The following is a 20,512-nucleotide window of genomic DNA, read 5'->3' on the forward strand; positions in this document are numbered from 1 at the left end:
ACTCCCTCGCTTGTGGCTGCCCGCAGGGGCACAAAGACGTGGCCGAGGGCACCGCGAGGCCAGCACTGGACGACTCCTTGGTCTACGACAACAAGGGCGACCAGGTCAAGAACAGCACCAACATGAAGTTGCTGCTCCTGGAGAGAGAGGAAGCCACCGTTGCAGCCTCCCTGTCCCAGACGGGCGCCTCACTGGGCAGCGCCTGCGTCGCCCTCACGCTGCTGCTGCTGGTGCTGGCCGGGCTTTGCCTCCTCGCCAGAAGGTACTGGAGGCTCCGCAGGAAGCGCCAGGCGGCCAGGGCTGCCCCCAAGGAGCACCCCCTGAACACCAAGGTGGAGCTGCCCAGGGGCATCCCATGGGCCACGGGAAGCCAGTGCTGCACCGTGAGGAACGTTCATCCACGGCAGGAAAGCGGCAGCGTGTGCCAGGGCAAGGGCAGGAAGGGGAAGGAGGTGAACTTGGAGGTCAAAGTCCACAGCAATTTGCACAACGGCACGGAAGTGTAACAGAGCACACGCTTTGGGATAAGCTTTTTATAAACTGTAAAATGAACATAACCCAAAACTGAAAAGCCAAATAAAGTCACACTGGCATTTTTGTATTGTGGGGAGGAGGAGGAGGAGTGGCTGTCACTCCCCTCTGCTCCCTGGGCCATGGCCTCGCCACATGGCACCACTGACCTTCTCCATCCATGGTGCTTCAGCTCCAGCTCCAGCTCTGCACTGCCCTTAAGGTGCCCAAGGGCCACCAGCACCTCCCACTGCGTCCCTGGGAGGGGACCCTGGGGCAGGCAGGGTGGGGACACCATCCACATCTGGCATGGGCTCTGTGCCAGCCCAGGGGAACAGCAGGGCCTGTCTGCCAGAGAAGAAAGCTGGAACATAAACCTCACCTGGTGTGACCAGTGTGTCTTTTCCTGCGCTGCCTCCTCCAGCTCTCCTCCTTTCCAAGGACCTTGCCAGGCAGGAGCACCACGGGGAAGGGGAAGAGGCAGGCGATGTTCTCACCTTGAGGGGTGGTGTGGTGGCCTCGGGGGTGACCGAGCTGGGGGCTCCAAAAGCCCCATGTGAAGTGCGGGGGCTGCAGTACCGGCCGTGTCCACCAGAGGGCAGCCTGCACTCAAATTTTGGGGAGGGGTACTCCAATTTTTGAGGGGAGGGGCACTCGAAAATTGGGGAAAAAGGCACCGAAAAATTGGGGAGAGGAGCAGTCAAAATTTGGGGGCAAAAATTGGGGAAAGGCGCATTCAAAAATTAGGGAAAGTGATACTCAAATTTTGGGTAGGAGCACTCAAAAATTGCAGAAATTGCCCCATTACTGTAATTGCCGGTATTACCGTAATTACCATATTACCAGATTATAACTTTAACCATAATTACTTATTACCGTAATGACCAACATTACGGTAAATACCCCTACTACTGTAATTACCATAATTACTCTATTACATAATTAATCTCCTTACTGTAATTTCACTATTGCTGTAATTGCCCCTATTACCATAATTACTCATTACCGTAATTACTCCTATTACCGAAAAAGTGCCAGACACAAAGGGATTGCTGCTTTTATAGTGTTAATGGGTCCGCATCATTGGTGCCTGAGAGCCCAGGGCTGCCACCTTTTATCTGGGCGCAAAGCTCAAGCGTTCCTTGGCACGTGCGAGTCTGGGAAATTGCCACTTTTCAGCCCAGAATTGAAGATGGAGGGAGGCACTGCCTGTGCCTGGTACTGACACAAGGGCCAGGCAGCCAGGGCAGGGGGGGCACTGGCTGTGCCTGGCACTGACACAAGGGCCAGGCAGCCAGGGCAGGGGGGCACTGGCTGTGCCTGGCACTGACACAAGGGCCAGCCAGCCAGGGCAGGGGGGCACTGGCTGTGCCTGGCACTGACACAAGGGCCAGGCAGCCAGGGCAGGGGGGCACTGCCACAAGGGCCAGGCAGCCAGGGCACTTATCCCGCCTCTTTAGGCAGCTCTGAAGTGGTTCAAGAACACTCTGTCCAGGTGCAGGTTTGGATCCAGCTGCAGGTGTGCTCTGACATTTCCTTCTCAACTCTGCCTCTGCAGGGAAAAGGGAAGGGAGTCAATTAGAAACTAACCCAGATGGCAAAAAATGCCAGCTGTGGAAAGGCACAGCCCAAGGAGAGCCCGGGAATACAAGGACATGGCTCAGCAGAGGACCAAAAGCTGTGGAGTAGGAATTTTCCAACGCACATCACCACTGCCACCTGCCAGACACTGGGACACAGGCACACAGCTGAGTTCCTGGGCAGTGTACAAATGGGGCTGGGATCCAGGGAAATCAGTTCTCCAGACACCTGCAGGCTGGAGGACTGCATGGAATTCGGCAGCAGATGGACTCAGGGTGCCCCTGTGGTGCTGCAGGATGTGCAAGGACCGATGGCTCGCCCTCCAAGATGCCACACAGCACTGCAGGCTGAGAGTGCCGAGGGCAAATCCCTGCCAAATCCCACAGGAACTGCAGGCACAGCGCCGCCAGACATTCTCAAGGGCAAATTAAGCCTGGAATTACAGGCACAGTGCTCCAAATACCTCCGCCTGGCGAAAGTAATGAAGACACAGCACCCCAAAACAGCGCCGTCTGGCCAGTAAACCCAGGAACTGCAGCTTGAGTGACTAAAACCAGCGCCATCTGGCGAGTAAAATCAGGAACTGCAGCTTGAGTGACTAGAAACAGCTCTGGAACTGCAGTTTGAGTGACTAAAAACTTACTTTTTAAAAATTATTTTTGCTCTCAGGAATGTCAGAGTCTTCACGGTCCCAAGGCAAACTCCGTGTCCCTGAGGCACATTTGGTTATTTCCCCTTTCACCCCACGTGTGCAGCTCTGGTGCAGATCTTTGCACATCCATCCACCTGCAGCAATTGGTGGGAAGTTCCAGTGGAATCTTCCTACCGAGCACACAGAGGAGCCACTGAGCTCTTTTGTATTAAAAAAACCTCATTTACAGCTTTGGAAATGTGAACTGGCACAGGTAATCCACAGAGAACTGCTTGTTATTGTTGCTATTATGATGCTGTGAGGATGTGCTTTTGCTTGGTCTGAACCTTCACTCCTACAAGTGTTGGAATATTTGCAGCAGATGTGTTTCCACACAGGGTACCTGCTATGAACCCCTTTTTTGTTAGAATTGGGACTATGCAAGCTTAAATAAAGCCAACCGTGCTCTGAAATATGTTGTGGATGGTTGTACTGAAGGATTTATTTTTGCTATAAACATTTCACTGCAGTAAAACAGCCAGGCACAAGGAAGGCCTTGGTTATTGTTGCATGCTCTGATAGCAGTGGATTTCTCTTTCCTCTCAGCTTTTCCCTCTGGTTGCCCAGGGCAGCTGAAAGTGAGCTCTGATAGCCCCAGGACCCAGCTGCCTTCACTTTGGCATTTCCCCAGCTGGAGCAGTGGCACAGCCTGAGGTTTGCAGAGGAAGGAGAAACAGCACCAGGAAGGAGGAACAGCAGCAGGAAGGAGGAAGAACAGAGGAAGGAGCAGCTCCTGGCACTGGGGTAGGTGCTGCTGCTGGTTTTTGTCTTTAAAGATGTGTTTGTGTAGCATTTGGGGAAGCCCAACAAAGTTAGGGGGAAGGTATTGCCCATGTGCTTGCAGTTTCTCTGGAAGGTCAGAGCAGCTCTTCAACAAGTCTCACACTCTAACTTACCTGCCCATGTTGTACACTTTGTGATATTTGGTGCTGAGGAATTTTAAACAGATTTTACTGTGAAATTCAGGGAAATCTGTGGGTTTGCCTTTTGTGGCTGAGAAAACAACTTCCACCTGCATGGGAAATGTAGTGAACTAAAACAGCTCCTGATATTTAACAGAAAAAAGAAGCTGACAGTTCTGTCCTGAAGGCTCTGGAGAGACCTGGCAGGAGTGATGGCACTGCCTGCAGGATGGGGCAGGAATGCAGAGCAGGCTCTGGACAGACCTGGCAGGTAGTGCTTGCTCTGAAAGAGCTGTCACTTGTTTGGCCATGTTTGCTGGAGAGGGTTTGGATCCAGGCTGTATGAGCTGGAAAATGAGAGGGAGAAACTGTGGGGAGAAGTGAGAAATCAAGGGACTTATGAGAGGGATAAAGATTGTGGAATGTTTCAATTTGGTTTTTGGTTTGTTTTGTCCATGAGGAAGAACTGCTTGGCTTCTGGAGAGAAACCAGGGTGTGCTTTGTGGGTGCTGGTGAGCTCACTCTGACAACAATAACAGCCCCACATCACCCCCATGTGTTTGCCAACCTCAGGGGGCTTTTGCCACTGTGTCCCTGATTTAAGGCCACCAGAGACACTGAGAGAGGCAGAGCAGGGACCCTGCTGTTGGCAGCTCCCTTGCAGCCTGGGGCCCTCAGGCAGTGCCCCCTGCAGAGATGCCAACCCCTCTGTGGGGTCGGACAGCCTTCCTGTGGCAATGGGGCCGAGCTGGCAGTGCTCCTGGGGCCTGCAGGGACTGGGAGGAGTTGGGCAGAGCTGACAGTGCTCCTGGGTCTTGCAGAGACTGGGAGGAGTTGGCACAGTCATTTGTTCTTGTGCTCTGCACAGAATTATTGCAGTGCATTGAAGTGTCTCTTGCCCTGAGTGTGGTTTAGTGACTGAACCCCCTCACAGCTCTGTGTGGACATGTCAGAAAGGGGCAGGAACACACATTGCACCAACAGTCTGCCTGTGGGGGAGAGAATTCCCAAAGGGCACAGATAATCTGAGAGTCACTCCTCAGAGCAAACTTTGTGTTCAGACTGCCCAGATCCCAAGGGATTGGTGGGCACACACAGAGCTGCACAAAGGGGGACCCAGGGAAGCTGGAATACAAAATTGAGTATAGAAAAGTGAAGTGGCAAGTCTTGAAGCAAGGGATAGAAAAGAAAAAGGACTGTGAACTTGTTCTCCTGACAGTATTTGGATTTATTAGGAAGAGGCCAAATCCTTTGCTAGTGAGCTAATTAGAATTGTTTATTATGATGAGGGCATTTGTGGGAAATCTGAAGAAATAACTTAAGGAAGGAAACTCCCTTTGAAAGGTGCAATTAGAAATGTTTGTCTTTGGCTGAGTAATGAAGTGAGATGACTTTGGGTCTTGTATTTTAGCAGAGCAGGTTATGCTTTGGCTTGTGAAAAAGAAACACCAAAGCACTGGTTAGAATTAGTGAATAATTAATATTTTTTGTGAAGAGGGGAGGAGTGCAGGGCAATAGGGAATGGGCAGGTTCCCCTCCATCTCCTGGGCACTCTGGTGCCAGGTTTGGAGCCAAGCCAAGCGGTGCTGTGTCTGCAGCGGTTTGGGTGGGCACAGTTACCTGTCTCTAAACCAATGCCAGGCTGCTGCATCATCCCCTTCACTCCTCACTGTGGGACATGAGGCTGCAGAGCCCTCCTGTGCCTGAGGGGCTGTTCCTGCCCAGAGAACTCCCTGCCCCATGGCCTGGTCTGGGCACAGCTCTGGGGCAGTGGCAACAGCAGGGAAAGGGCAGTGCTTGTGTCCTTTGGGGGTACAACATTCCCTGAGCACCAGAACCAGTGCAGGAATTGCTGAATTGTTGGAGTTCTTTGGCCACTTTCTGGCCTTGCACAGATCAGAACACACTTTGGTTTTTGCTTTAATCTTTCTCCTTCCTGGCAAAGAAATGAGAGATACTGTGAGTGGAGCTCAGTGAAGGCCAATTGCAAAGTTCCTGTCTATCACTTGGGAAAGAAAGAGGGGGAACAGAGCCCAGCAGGCAGGGGATGGAGCTGATGAGGATGCCTTGTGATGTTTAAGGAACTGTCTGTAGAAACCAAGTGAGTGTTGAGGGTGTAACTTGGAGAATCACTATGGACACTTTCCCCAAAACTGGAAGAGGCATTTTCTAATATTACTGAAGAATATTAGTGTTGCTATTCCTGCTGTTACCATTTTAACTTTCACCCCAGGGCTCAGGTCAGCAACCACAACAATTTCTACAGGGTTATCAGGTTTGCTGAGTGTTTCTTTTTCTCCTCAGTGATGCTCAACAGTCGTATTTCTGATCAAACTAATTTCAGTGGGAACTGTGAAGCATAAAAATAATTAGATCAGTTTTCCTAAAGACATCTTTCCCTGGTGAATGCCAAGTGCAACCCCAGCAGGGCAGGGGCAGCAAAGCACTGTCTGTGCTTTCTCTCAGGGCACCTCAGTCAGCCTCAGCTTTAGCAGGAAAGGAGTTACAATAACCTGTGTGTGCTTTCTCCCTTACTGGATTCCCACTCAAGCAAAGAGGTGAAATAATTGTTTAAAATTACTGAAAATGTATCTTGGTCACAACCTCAAAACTGAGACTCAGGATCATTCTATTTGCCTTGTGAATGTAACTGAAGTTATTGTTGTGTAGCAGAGGATACATTTGTGCATTAACATTCTCCAATTTAGTGTTTGTGACATCTCGGTGAGCACGAACTGTGGTCACTTGGTTGCTCCTGTTCACACTCACTGGGCTCAGAATTCAGGACTGATTTTGTACTAACCATGTGCATGAGCAGAGATCACCAGGACAGGCTTCCAGCTCCCAAAAACTGCCCTGCAAGTGATCTGGGAGCTTTGGGAACACCAAGGGTTAGAAAACACCAGCTGGCACTTGCACTGCAGGCACAGGGGATGCTGCTCCAGGGCAGGGCAGGAAACCCCTGCTTGGTCACAGGTGGGATTCACCTTCCTGTAGGATTGGGAATGAGGGGCAGTGGAACGGGACACTGTCTGAAGTTAAAGAGCAGGATAAAACTAACTGCTGTCAGGTGAGCTGCACCAGAGGCAGCCTGGAAAAGGCAGAGGGGGAAAATGGTGGAAGTTACATGTGCCAAGACTGGCAAAAGTCAAAGAGCAGAAACTCAAGCAAGGAAAACATAAACCAGGAAGTTAGAAAGATTATTTGATTTGCCCTGTAGTAATGCAACATATTTTGTCTTCCAAGAGACCTTTGTTTATCCCTGAGCTGATGTGTCCTCATCCTGCAATGTTTGGAAAATTTGGGGCCTAATCAGAACCCAGTTTGAGCTACCAGGAGCAGCATCCTGGGTTAGATGAGCTGCTCAAGTTGGGAAGTGTCACAGCCCTCCCTGTGGAGGGGCCACAGCACTCTGTGACTCACAGCCTGTTCTGTCACACTGAAACCCTTCCTTAAACCCCAGCTGTTTGTTCTTGTGAGCTCAGGCTATTGCAGTGCCTGGTGAAACTGTTCCTGTTCTCCTGTTCCTTATTCCCCAGAACTGCAGTGGTTGGGATGGCAGTAACTGCCTAAAGGTGGGGACAATCTGATTGCTAAGTGTGGCCATGCTGGGGTTACTCAGGATATCTAATGCAATGGTTGTCAGACTTATGCATGGAGGAAGCTCTAAAAATTGAACAAATTTTCAATAACCAATTGATTTTTACATGGTTTTTGTGTTAGTCGTTCCCCTTAGCCGGAGCAGTCAGACTACACAGAATGAGCAGCACTGAGAGCACCCAAACAGGTGCTCTGGTTTTTTGTCCCTCACTAACTATAGTTTTGCCTCACAAAAATAGAAGGACTGGCAAGATAAATTTTCTTAGAGAACACAGCCATTTCCTGACCATAAATTCTGCAAACTCAGGAGTTTGGAGCCACAACTTGCCTTTGATTTCTTGTTCAGCAAACTGAAAGCTACTCATGAATTGTGTCACCTCATTTCACAGCCTCAGCTCCCCAGATTATCCTATTTATTGCAGAAAGAACTAAATGCAGTTTGGTTTGTCATTGTCTATTTGGTAAAAATGTATCCCATGCTGGTGTCAGGTGAGAGGACAGAAGTCTCCAGTACAAAGGGCAGAACAGGTTAGACTGAGGGTGTTGGAATGAGATCAGAGTGAGACAGAATAGAAGAGAACAGAAACAGGAGAGCATGGGGATCAATACAGGGATTTCTGGAATGGAAAGCTGAATATGTAAACAGGGGGCACTGGGTTTCATTTATCACTTTCACCTCTTTGTGCTTTGAAATCTAGTTAGTAGCATAACAGTGACCTAGAGATTTAAGGAAGAAAATGTCCTCAGGCGTTGTTATCTTACTTATATATAATTGCATAGAAAGCAAGGAAAAGAACTCGTTTATCCTTGCTTTGAAGCCTGCAGATATTGGGGCTATTTGGGAGCATGCATATTGGTGTCAGTTGGTGTGGGATTATTGGTGTCAGTTGGTGTGGGATTATTGGTGTCAGTTGGTGTGGGATTATTGGTGTCAGTTGGTGTGGGATTATTGGTGTCAGTTAATGTATGGGGTTTTTAAACCTAAAATGAGTATTGAATGTTTACGGACAGTGTCTCAATAGTGCTCAGGAACACAGGGTGAATTCTCCCCTGCCTCCAGCCACCCCTGTGGTGCTGCTGAACAGCCAGTGCCAGGCCCCCCTTGGGCACTCAGATCTTCCTATTCCTCCTGGCAAAGCCACCTGTGCCTCAGAATAAACCCCCTGACAGGGAGGCCTTGTGCGGGATGTGACTGACAGGCCTGGGTGGCATTCCTGGGGTACCATCCTGTGTACTGGGGGCTGTCCCAGCTTTTGACTGTTCAGGGTTCATTCTTTCCAAATATACACTTACCCCGAAGAGCGAGGCAGCCCCTTAGAATGGGAATGCAGCAATCCTGGGAGAGCTCACGGGGCAGGGGGGACACAGCCCAGGGGGAGCCCACGGTGGTGGGAGTGGGGCACGGCCCGGGGGAGGGGGGGAAGGGGGGGGTAAAGGTTCCAAACTAAATATGGGGGGGGAAGGGGGGGGGGAAGGGGGGGGTAAAGGTTCCAAATATGGGGGGGGAAGGGGGGGGGAAGGGGGGGGAAGAGGGGGGGGGAAGAGGGGGGGAAGGGGGGGGGAAGAGGGGGGGAAGGGGGGGGAAGGGGGGGGGGGAAGAGGGGGGGAAGGGGGGGGGAAGAGGGGGGGGGAAGGGGGGGGGAAGAGGGGGGGAAGGGGGGGGAAGGGGGGGGAAGGGGGGGGGAAGAGGGGGGGAAGGGGGGGGAAGAGGGGGGGGGAAGGGGGGGGGAAGAGGGGGGGGGAAGGGGGGGGGAAGAGGGGGGGAAGGGGGGGGAAGAGGGGGGGAAGGGGGGGGGAAGAGGGGGGAAGGGGGGAGGGAAAGTGGGGGGGGAAGGGGGGGGAAGGGGGGGAAGGGGGGAGGGAAAGTGGGGGGGGAAGGGGGGAGGGGAAGTGGGAGGGGGGAAGGGGGGGGAAGGGGGGGGGCGGAGAGGGTTCCAAACTAAATTGGGAAGGGGGGGGAGGGGGAGGTTCCAAACTAAATTTGGGGAGGAAAGGGGGGGTATGGGGGGGGAAAGGGAGGGGGATGGGGGGGAGGGGGAGGGAGGGTGTAAGGTTCCAAACTTTATTCGGGGAGGGGAAAGGGGAGGGGGGTTTGGGGTGGGGAAAGGGGGAGTTTATGGGGGGGGGAAGGGCGAGGAATCGGAGGGGAGTAAGATTCGAAACTTTACTCGGTGGGGGGAGGGGGGGGTATGGGGGGGAAGAGGAGGGGAATGGTGGGAAAAAGGTGGGGGAAAGGGGGGGTTGGGGGGAGGAAAGAGGGGTGAAGGTAAGGGGTGAAAAGGGGAGGTAAGCAGAGGTTAATGGCGGGGGGCAATGGGGAGGAGAGTCGACACTGCGTTTAATTGCTAGACATTTTTCATGCTGCAGAGTGACGTGACGCCCCCTACTTTCTTGCCCCTTACCCACATCCCCTCCCGCCCCTGGGCCCCCGTTCGGAGGAGGGCGTCCCGGGGAGGGGGCCAGGGCAGGTTCCGTTCGGAGGAGGACCTCGGGGACAGGCGGGGATGAAGGGGGAAGTTCCCCCTCCACCGCATCCGCCCCCAACCCTCCCCAGGACCCCACTCCCCCCCTCCGAAGGGGACCCGCCCTCCCTCCTTCCCAGCCTCCTGGGCCCCCTCCTCTGGAGGGGACCCTCATCCTGTGCCCACCCGCCTTCCCCCAAACCCCGACGCAGCCCAAACGGCCCCTGGGTTTGGGATCCCAGACAGACCCAGCAGTCCATTTGGGAGCCCAAACACGCAGGCTGTACCCCCGGCCCGCTCCCTCCCGCGGAGCCCCCCCTGTGATGTCGGAACGGGCCGGGGCCCCGGCGGTGTCGGGCGGTGCTTGGCAACTGCAAGGGGGGACCCGCCGAGTGGGATCGACCTCGTGGGGGGCTCCGGGGGGGCGCCGGGTCCGGCCCTCGGGGCTTTATTAAACCGGCGCCCCCAACCCGTGGCTGCGGGGACACAGAGAGGGGGACAGGGGACACGGGATGGGGAGAGAAGGGTGTAGGGGAAAGCGATGTATAATAGCGAAGAGAATGGTATGGGGGAGAGAAGGGTATAGGGGAGAGAACGCTGTAAGGAAGAGAAGGCTATAAAAGAGAGAAGGCTGTGGGACAGAGAGAGTGGTATGTATGGCCAAACTTCGCGACCGAAGATTTGGGAAGGGCTCTCCCCAGGTGGGGATGTGCCCTTCGAACCTGCGCAGTGGATTTTTTTTTTAGGTGAGGCACAGCGTGTGCAGAACTGGGTAGAGAAGGCCAGAGGGGAGACAAAGCTACAGGGGAGAGAAGGCTATGGAAGAGAGCGATATATAGGGCAGAGAATGGTATAGGGGAGAGAAGGGTGTAGGAGAGAGAAGGCTATGAGAGAGAGAAGGGATATAGGAGAGACAAGACTATGGGGGAGAGAAGGCTATAGGGGAGAGCCACATATAGGGCAGAGAAGGGTATGCATTCTAACAAGGAGACAGAAAGGGCAGCCTTCATAAATGTTCCCTTTTAGTGAAGGACATTAACTTGCTGCTTTGAAGTTTACCTAAAAACTGCTGCTCTTCTCAGGCACCACAACACTGAAACATGGAATGCTGGAAGTACCACTTCCATTTGGTTTGTGGAACACCATTGGAAGAACCCTGTAATTCTTGCCCTTCTACCAGGAGGCATCAAACAGATTTTATAGGATTAAGTAAGAGACATTGTGTAATCTGTGTAGAGATAACATCATGAATTTCATCAGCATGGCCATCTTCCTGGGGATGAATTTCAACAATTTGTCACAGCTTTGACAGCGGAACGTAAAACCTTCCTCGGTAACTTTATTCCCACGAAGGCCAAAATGACACAAAAGCATGGAATGTTTCCCAGCATTAACACAAACTGCAGGTAACAGTGGTCAGAATGGCTGTGCTGTGTGACAGGGCAAGGGCTGGAGATTAAATGGAGACACTTTCAGATAGTTAACAACATCACACACACCAGGAAAGGAAGAGAACTACACAAGTCTCGTCCTTTAGTTTAGTTCCATTCCCTCAGTTTTCAATAGAGTGTCACATGTTGTGGCAACTGCCCTTTATGCCCCCTTCACTGCAGACCATTTGGAGCAAGTCCCTGGAGCCACCAGAGTCCCACCCATGTACCCACAGGATGCCCAATCTGTGCAACTGCACACTCTGAACTGCTTGTGTCACAGTGGAGCTTTTCAGAGCAAGAAACTTACTTTTGATAAATTTTGTTGTTTTGGAACTTGGAAGTCTTTGAAATAGTAGAATGAAGACCTGTTTCCTGTACTGGTCAACCAATTCACGGGAAATTTAAAAGAACAGTTCACAGTAGGATTTGATTGGTGCTGTCACTTTACAGAAAACACTTATAAAGTTGTTCACATCTCTTTAACTGATAAATGTGACATTTTTGGTTGTGAAGCATTAACATTTGGCATGACTGCACACTGCATAACCAAAGCCCACAGAAGTCAGTTTTGAATGCAACTTGAGCTCATACTCCCGGGGGCATATGCTCGATGATGCTGTTTAGCAGGCCGAAGCCTTGGGGATCGTTGGCTTTCGAGGCAATCAGCTTCTGGAATCCCCACAACAATCCAGGCTGCAAGGAAAGCAAACATCAAGCTCTAGACAACTGTTCTTCCTAAGTGGCCAGCAGAAAGTGGGTCCTTACCATCTAAGACACGCACCAACGCAAAAGCATCCCTAACCTAAACCAGGATTCTGATCCTGCAGTGCAGGACAAGGAAGACACATTGTGGCTCCTTCTCATTCACTCACTCTCCTCAGGACTGCTCTGAACAGAAGCCCTGAGAGTTCTGCTGGTCCACATGTTCCACAGGAAGCAAACAAGGCAAGAAAATTCTGGGAAACTTATCCACTTGCAAAAATCAAGTGCTGGAATTTTCCATCTCAGCTGACAAAGGCACAGAAGCCCAGGATTCATCTCACCCCAGGACGGGAAAGCACCCACCAAGCTGCATGCAGAGTATGTGTCCGTGGATGCGGCCCCGGCATTCACGATCTTGTCGGCGGCGCTGCGGGCGATGGTGCCGGCGCCGCTCCAGGAACGCCTCTGCAGCAGCCGCACCAGCGGGAAACATTCCGCGCGCTCCCGCAGCACCGGCTGCAGCAGGTGCGGGAAAACAGCACCATGTACGACCATGGGATGTCGCTCTCGTGCAGGAAAGACAGAGGCACAGACTCGGCGCCCGCGCAGTGGCGACGGAGCGCCGGACTCAGCATGCCCAGAACCTGCAGCAGACACAGCAGAGGGCTCAGGGACACTCAGCATGCACAGAACCTGCAGCACAGACACAGCAGAGGGCTCAGGGGCACTCAGCATGCACAGAACCTGCAGCACAGACACAGCAGAGGGCTCAGGGGCACTCAACATGCACAGAACCTGCAGCACAGACACAGCAGAGGGCTCAGGGACACTCAGCATGCACAGAACCTGCAGCACAGACACAGCAGAGGGCTCAGGGGCACTCAGCATGCACAGAACCTGCAGCAGACACAGCAGAGGGCTCAGGGACACTCAGCATGCACAGAACCTGCAGCACAGACACAGCAGAGGGCTCAGGGACACTCAGCATGCCCAGAACCTGCAGCACAGACACAGCAGAGGGCTCAGGGACACTCAGCATGCACAGAACCTGCAGCACAGGCACAGCAGAGGGCTCAGGGACACTCAGCATGCCCAGAACCTGCAGCACAGGCACAGCAGAGGGCTCAGGGACACTCAGCATGCACAGAACCTGCAGCACAGGCACAGCAGAGGGCTCAGGGACACTCAGCATGCACAGAACCTGCAGCACAGGCACAGCAGAGGGCTCAGGGGCACTCAGCATGCCCAGAACCTGCAGCACAGGCACAGCAGAGGGCTCAGGGACACTCAGCATGCACAGAACCTGCAGCACAGACACAGCAGAGGGCTCAGGGACACTCAGCCACTGCCATGGCTCTTCATGCACAGGGCACAAGCTCAGACACCTTGAGAGCAGCAGTTATGGAGGGTGAAACAGCTCATCTCTCAGACAATCTTTACTTACCAAAATATTGGTCAAAACAGACACGATGGGGTAAGAGAGTTAACTGTGCACTCAAAATGTCTAATTTTATATGAAGTGCCTGAATCTCTTAAGTACATGCAACTGAACAGGAGACAACAATTAGTTATAGGCCATCAAGTGGATAATTCTTCATCTTTTAAATAGCATATATTTGAGCTTATTGCTAAACTAAGTGCTGTGAAAAATAAGGCCTTTTGAGGTTACCAGGAAAAACCTTACAAAAGCCAAGTTCCAATGAAGAATAAGACACAGCAAGATCTTGCCTTCTGGCTACAACACACTTCATTTTGCTGATTATCAAACCTTAGCAAGAGACCATTCTCACAGAGGCATTTCTTCTCTGCTGAATGCAGCCCAGGGATGCAGAGCCCAAGCCACCTACTCTGCCTGGGCACGCTGTGAACAGTTTGTGCAGAGACTGGGCCAGCTGGATCCTGGGATTGTTCACCATTTGCCCCACAGGATCGTGTTCTTTCTTCCCAGCAAAGGTCAGCTGGGAGAATGCAGTCTGATAGCCTGGGGTATCCTCTCTGTCAGTGAAGTGCTCCTTGTTAGGGGTCGTGTCATCCTCAGGCAGCTCGAAGAGGCCAATGAGGGAGGGCCTGCAGCAAAGGAATCCTGAGGGGAGAGGGGAAGGGAACAGTGAACAGGTGAGGACAGCCTGTGCTTCACAAGAACGCTCAGATTACCTGGAACCCCTTTGCAGGGACTTGCTTAACTCCTGGCACTGTCCCTGTCCCAGGGAAGCTGCACTAGGACTGTGGGTCGGGGTCCTCTCCAGGCACAATGCAGCTGCTCACATTAACAGCATCAGCAATGCACTCATTTTTTATCAGGTCAAATTGCCATGATACAAACCCAAGAATAGCACTCTCAATGATTTTATCCCTTCAGAAACCAGCTGGTTCAACCTCTGTGCCTGCAGCAACTCTGACCTCTCCCAGCGTGGCAGAATGGCTTTTGGACAGGGGAAGGAAAGAAAATAAAGAAGGAAAGAAAATAAAACGTCAGCTGTGGGAGAGAATCATATTGGGGCCATCCCTCTGCTAATCTCCTGAATGTGGATAAGGGTGTTGGCACCTTCTCACAAAACCAAGGAGTGAAATCCACAATTTTAAAATGAAAAATTAGAAAATTATGATAAAAAGTTCTTGGGAAGCCACAAATCTGAATAAATAAGCATCAATTTTATTGAATCATGAATAATTTAAGACTGGTACAATCATCAGCTTTATTCTCCATGACACAGGGTGGGGAAGGGGGAGAAATGGGGACAGTGAGAAAGGGGAGCCATGATCTCAAACAGACCATTCACAAATTCCAATCCTAAATGAGAACTGAAAATTAAATAGGGAGAGGGGCAAATGGAAAACATCATAAATGTACACAAAATACTCAATTGCTAGTTTTTCTCTTTAAAAATGGCTAGAAAAAATTCATCAAAATGCAGCACTTTTAATCAAATATTTACATTTCTATGTTACAATGAAAAAATGTACACCTTATAGAACATATTTCATAAACTGTTCCACTGGAAACGACTAGATCAAAACAGCAACCTTCCATTTAATATCAACAAAGATTTTTTTTTGTGTGTATTTTTTTCTTGAAAGAAAATTGCCACATTTAGACAAGATTTCATACACATAATATCGAAGTTAAGCATCAACAATGAAATATCAGTTTGCTTCTTCCAAAATGTACAAAAAGGCTTTAACCAACCCCCTCCCGCCCCTGCCCCAAATAAACCACATCTCATTTATGGCCTGGATCATTCTTGGCAGTTCTGAAGGAAAGAAAATGCTTTATTCTCTCAATTTATAACTCAACACGAATGTTGCATAGAATCTTGCATTTCTTGTTGGTTTGTTTTTTTTTTAAACAAGCCAACTTTGTAAGGAAAAAGAAGGCAAAAAGAAAAAACCAAACAAAATAAAGAAAGAGTTTTGAAAAAGCCTTACATGAGAAGAAAGCCACTTAAAGAATGACTAAATCTATGAGAAGTCTGGATAAAAACCAAGATGTGTGCACAACAGGTGACCCTGCTTCCCGAAGTTGCAGAAAAGACACAGAATATTGTGATGCTCAGGATGACTAAACTATGCTAAATTGCCTCTCTCACTTTAAGCCAAGCTAGTGTCAATAAAAATAACAGGTCATTGAAATTCCTTCCTGGGCTTAAGCACAGGATTCAAAATGAGATTAAAAAAAAAAATAAAAAAAGTCCCCCACTCCCCACAAATAAAACACTATTTTCAACATGTCTTAGAGCACTCAGTTTAAGGTTAACCAAGACATTTTCTAGGATATCAAGTCCATTTAAAGCCCTAGCCCTGCAACCGGATTTTTTTACAGGCACATGCTCTGTCTGCATGGATTCAGTTGGGGGATTAGGTACCAAAATTCACAGTAGTAGCAGGTGAAGTCAGTGCTGGGAAGCAGAATTGTCAAGACTACTGGAAAAATGAACTTCTTTCAAACTCACCATCAGCATGCTATGGATTTGATTCCATACAGATTTATCCCATTTCTTTACAGTACCAAGGACTGGATTAGGGAAATTGGCTGAGTAACCTCTGCTATTCCATTGAGTGAAATAATGAAATAGAGTTCATAAGGTTAAAACAGTAACAACACCAAGCTCTTCCCCCCATCATTAAAATAGTTAACTTTTCCTTTTACAATATTTTTCTTTAAAAAAAAAGTCATCAGCACTTAGAAGTTGTAACAGTAGCAGATTCAAGACCAGCTTAGTAAGACAAAGTACAATTATGTTACAGAAAGTCATGAGGTATAATAAAACCATCCTCTCAAGCTGGGCCACAGAACTTGTCTGTTCTAATCCTTTAAACCCACAAGCTCTTAAAAAAGTGTTTGTAGTAAGATTTTCTTTCTGTACATTGAAAAAACAGCATATTCCTGTAATTTATTAATGATGGCATTTAGTAGAGTTGAAAAGCTTTTTTTTTTGTCCCTCCTGCATGGATAAAACAGCTCTTCAGTGATTTACTAGCTGTGGATTGATATGAACCTGAAAAGTTATCTCATTTCCCTCCCTTTTTGTTTTTTGTCACATTTAAACAAATCCTACTATCTCATACAAACAATATTCACAGCAACTTATGATATTCCAAGAGATGACTTTAGCCCTGTTTCTTTAAATAAAATCCCCTAACACACAGCACTACTTGAATCAAACACAATTAGTACAAAATAAGGCATCGCTTTAAAAGTCAGCACCAAGAGATGGCCGGAGAAGGAGGGACCTGTTTGCTGAGGTCCAGCTGCCCTGCTGGGGGGTGGAAAGCACTGCTGCCCTCACAAGGAAAGTGCAATTCTTTGGGAGGTGTTTTGTTCCCCAAGAAAAGTACAAGCCTTAACACTGATGGTTGGAGGTGTGTGCATTCAGAGAGGGGGAGAAACAATCCCAGGCTCAGGGCTCTGCCACAACTCACAGCTCAGCTGGAAAGATGCAGCAACCAGCACCTTCCCCCCCTCCTTTTTTTCCAGATCTGAATACTGCTAAAACACTAGTATTTGTGAATTTGCAAACAAAAAGAAAAGTCATGGAATAAATATTGTTGCCAGAGTAGCACTGGAACTGTCACAGAGCTGAACTTTCATTAGTCCCTTATGGTTGTGCTGAATGGAACGAAACCTCTGAACAAAACCCGAAGTTTTTAGAAAACAGATGTAACATTTCATGGCAAGAATTAAAACCTGACAGTTGGATTGCCCCCTTTGCAGGGGTGTAGATCCCCTCTGTGTGCAGGGCTCACAATGCCTGTGCACTGCTGAGGGGCCCCTGGAGCTGTGGGACTTCATGGGACACTGACTTGTGAGGAGGAGGGAAAGCTCCTCTGCTCAGGGTCACTGAGTGGCGTGTAAATGCCCCAGAATTCAGCACAGATGGTTCTGTGGATGGAAGTGGGAAGAGAATTGGGCCCTGACTAGCAAAGGGCTACCTGATCTTTCACTTGATTGTTACACAGTGTTTGAAAAAAACCTGATTTGTTCAGACTGTATATATATTTTTATATATTCCTATTTATATATATAATCTTTATAAACACACAATGAAAGAAAGCCAAGGTCTCAGACTGGCAAGGAGAGCAGCTCTTTTTCTTCTTTTTTTCTTTTCTCTTTTTTTTAATATTTATTCAAACTTCCCTGTTTTGCAGCTTTGCCTTTATTGAGTATTATTACCAAGGCAAGCAGTATTGTTATAGCACCAGAACTATATGAAGCTGAGTTTAATCTACAAAGCTGATTGGTAAAAGTCCAGCCCTCAGGTAAATGTGTTTGGTCAGAAGTAGCGTAGGCAAATATTTCCTCTCCCCTCTCCTTCCAGACAGTACATGGCACAATGCTGTTTGCTTCAGAGCTGTGAAGCTGTCCCCTCCCCAGTCCCTTTGACTTCTAGTAATGCTGATTATTTTGAACATCTTGAGGATCTTAGGTATGAGAGCTTACAGTAAATAAACAGAAGGAAACAAAGGAATAGTGCAGTTCTCATCATTGTCAAAAGAAAAACAATACAAAGGTCGCTTGGGTTGCCTGCACCCAGGTTCAAGATTGACTCCAAGTGTCTTGTTGTTCTTGCAGCTCTAATACTGAGATCCCAGCCCAGGAACATGCTCTTTTCACGAGTCTGATCAAGGTTCTTGCCAAGTGGGAGAGCATTAATGGAAAAAACTCCTTCTGTCTGAGGATGATCACAACGTTGACTCCAGGGATGAGTCCAGGATGTCATCATGATGGCTGTTGCTGTTGGAGTCACTGTCATAGCTCTGGGGACTGGAGTAGTTGGCTGCTTCTTGCAGTCTCATTAGCATGTTCATCTGCAAAGACACAGGGGGTCACATTATTTGTATTCTGAGGTAGAAATAATATCAAGTCCACAGGAAAACTACAGTGGTATTTGATTTGCCAGTGGGTAAGAAAAGACAGGAAGAAATAAGCTGGGTAATCAATACAGAGACTCACAAAAGATACTAAATCATAGCAGCAGCCAAGTTACTGATGAAACATATGCTTTTCCAGCAAAGGTGAAGAGGAGAAGGCAATCACATGGCCCAAGCTGACCTGATGGCTTCCTCAGCAGCATCATCTTCTCACTCTAAAACTATTAATCACTCTTCAGCTGGGCTTTTTGCCCCCTAAAGCTCAGTGGGTCTCTGAAGGCAGCTGGAATGCCCTCAGCAGTGCCAGGAATTTCAAGGAGTGCAGGACTAATACTTGTTTCAATGGGCTGGGAGTATGATGTGTGTGAATGGCTGTTTTATGTGATTCTGCCAAGAATTCTACATGGGGAAGAAGCCTCGTGTTGGAGGGAACGTGGTGGTTCTAAGAGCCCAGGTTGGAACTTCGGGAATATTTTAGGTGCTCCTTGTGCTGGGCATGGCTGGGGCACCTTGCCCTGAGCAAAACCAACAGCCTTGTTTTCACCCTCTCCCTCCAGAAAACACTGGAAGCACTGTTTTTGTCCTGTTTCTAATCCTCAGGAAGGAGGGAAACAGAACAGTTCTGCCATTTCAGCAGTGAGGGCTTACCAGAGGATCTCCTTCAGCATCACTCACGGGCATCTGTTTGCTGGTGGAGCCCTCCCGGGACACGGAGTAGCCATCGAATCCCACGTCCTCAGGCCGCAGCTGCAGCAGGGGAGGCCACTCATGGTGCTGCGGGGTGGCTGCCCAGGGATAGGTGTCCATCACCCACTTGGCAGGATCCTCCCAGGGTGCTCTCCTGCCATACAGCTGAAAGAGAACAAACCCACGGAGAACATTCCCGTCAGCCAACCCTTTCACTCAGCGCCTGCCTCGCTGACATGACCATGCCATGGCTCCTGGAGTGAGGACACTCACAAACAGGGCTCAGTGGGGCACTGTCCTTACCCTGAAGGCATCCAGAGCTATTTGGTTTGAAAGTGTTTGATCCCCTTTTCTTTGACTGTAGTGCCCTTGCCTGGCACCAGCTGAAGGGAGGGAGGCCTGAAAATAACCTCACCTAATAAAGTCAACCTAAATAACACCAGATTAGCTCAGTTGGTTAAAACTTGGTAGTAATAATGCCTAGGTCATCGGTTCAATCTCCTGTGTAGGCCATTGACTTGAGAGTTGGACTCGATGATCCTTGTGTGTCCCTTTCAACTCAGAACAGCCTGAGATTCTGTGATATATAGATTGCCATCAGTGCAGACACCCCGATCATGGCAGCCACCTTATCTCTGTTCACTGCCACTGAAACCACCAGCCATGGAATGTGCAGGAGCACACATGAGATCTGGCATCAGGCAGCAATGATGAATGTCAAGGCATAAGGGTTTCCAGTCAGAATTTTTTCCTGTTTGATCAAGAAAAAGCACCAGCAACATCTGTCTATGGTCACGTTCCTAATTAAGAAAGCTTTGTTTCCAAACCCTCTTTTGTATTGAGCTGTGTTACTGAACCCCAGTGTATTCCCTTTGTTATATTCAGTTTGCCTTGATTAGTCAATACATTCATTTTAATGTCTCATGGCTTTCAAAAGCATAAATACAACTTGAAGTGCCTTGAAAATGTTTTATTTCTACTTGATAAATTTCACCATCAACATCCTTTGGCAACTGGTGTTTGTCACTGACATTTTGACCCTGGAATTCAGAACAACTCTCCCTTTCCTTCTTCCCCTGGCACAGGGTCTAGCAAAGCAATTCACCACTCTCTGATGAATCTAAGACTGTCTCACTTCGCTCATCACTATTTCTTCTTGGTGTTTTTTGTGGGTTTATATTTTGCATGCACAAAGTATTAAATTGCTCTAAATACCAGCATCTGCTGTACTGCAAAGCAGGAGGGAGCAGTCCCAGCCCCAGCAGAGGTGCCAGCAGATGGTGCCAGGCAATCTGGAACACAGCCTCTTCCACAGCAACACAAACTCCTCATCCTCCAGCTGTACTATATCATTTTCCCAGCATAATGTCTTCCAGATGTAGTAAACCAGATTTCCTATTTTAATCTTTTTCTCAAATTTACAGCAATACAAGTCATTTGGTTAGTGGGGAGGATTTTATATTTTTCACCTCTTGTCTCCCTCAAAGGTCTGTGTGGATGATAGTTCATTTCTGACACGTATCTGGGAAAAATGACCATTTTAATGCATGAAATCATCACACATCTTCAGCAGAT

At 49.1% G+C, this 20,512-nt stretch overlaps 1 protein-coding gene and 1 long non-coding RNA gene across 5 annotated transcripts in view; one reads left to right on the forward strand and one right to left on the reverse strand.

Moving 5' to 3' along the window:
- Window positions 1-3,491: 3,491 nt before the first annotated feature.
- Window positions 3,492-19,941, forward strand: LOC139673449 (uncharacterized). The gene is made up of 2 exons (XR_011698118.1): window positions 3,492-3,526; window positions 17,952-19,941. It is a non-coding gene; the product is annotated as an uncharacterized lncRNA (long non-coding RNA).
- The window catches only part of NAV2 (neuron navigator 2), a 390,109-nt gene continuing 384,109 nt past the window's right edge, over window positions 14,513-20,512 (reverse strand). For all 4 annotated transcript variants that reach the window (XM_071559142.1, XM_071559141.1, XM_071559140.1 and 1 more), the window contains 2 exons: window positions 18,899-19,102; window positions 14,513-18,187 (listed from right to left, as the gene is read on the reverse strand). In XM_071559142.1, coding sequence (XP_071415243.1) covers window positions 18,062-18,187; window positions 18,899-19,102 — 330 coding nt within the window. In that variant the 3' untranslated portion in view covers window positions 14,513-18,061. The remainder of the gene's footprint in view (window positions 18,188-18,898; window positions 19,103-20,512) is intronic.

This window comes from Pithys albifrons, chromosome 6 (genome assembly GCF_047495875.1).
Source record: "Pithys albifrons albifrons isolate INPA30051 chromosome 6, PitAlb_v1, whole genome shotgun sequence".
Taxonomy (NCBI): domain Eukaryota; kingdom Metazoa; phylum Chordata; class Aves; order Passeriformes; family Thamnophilidae; genus Pithys; species Pithys albifrons.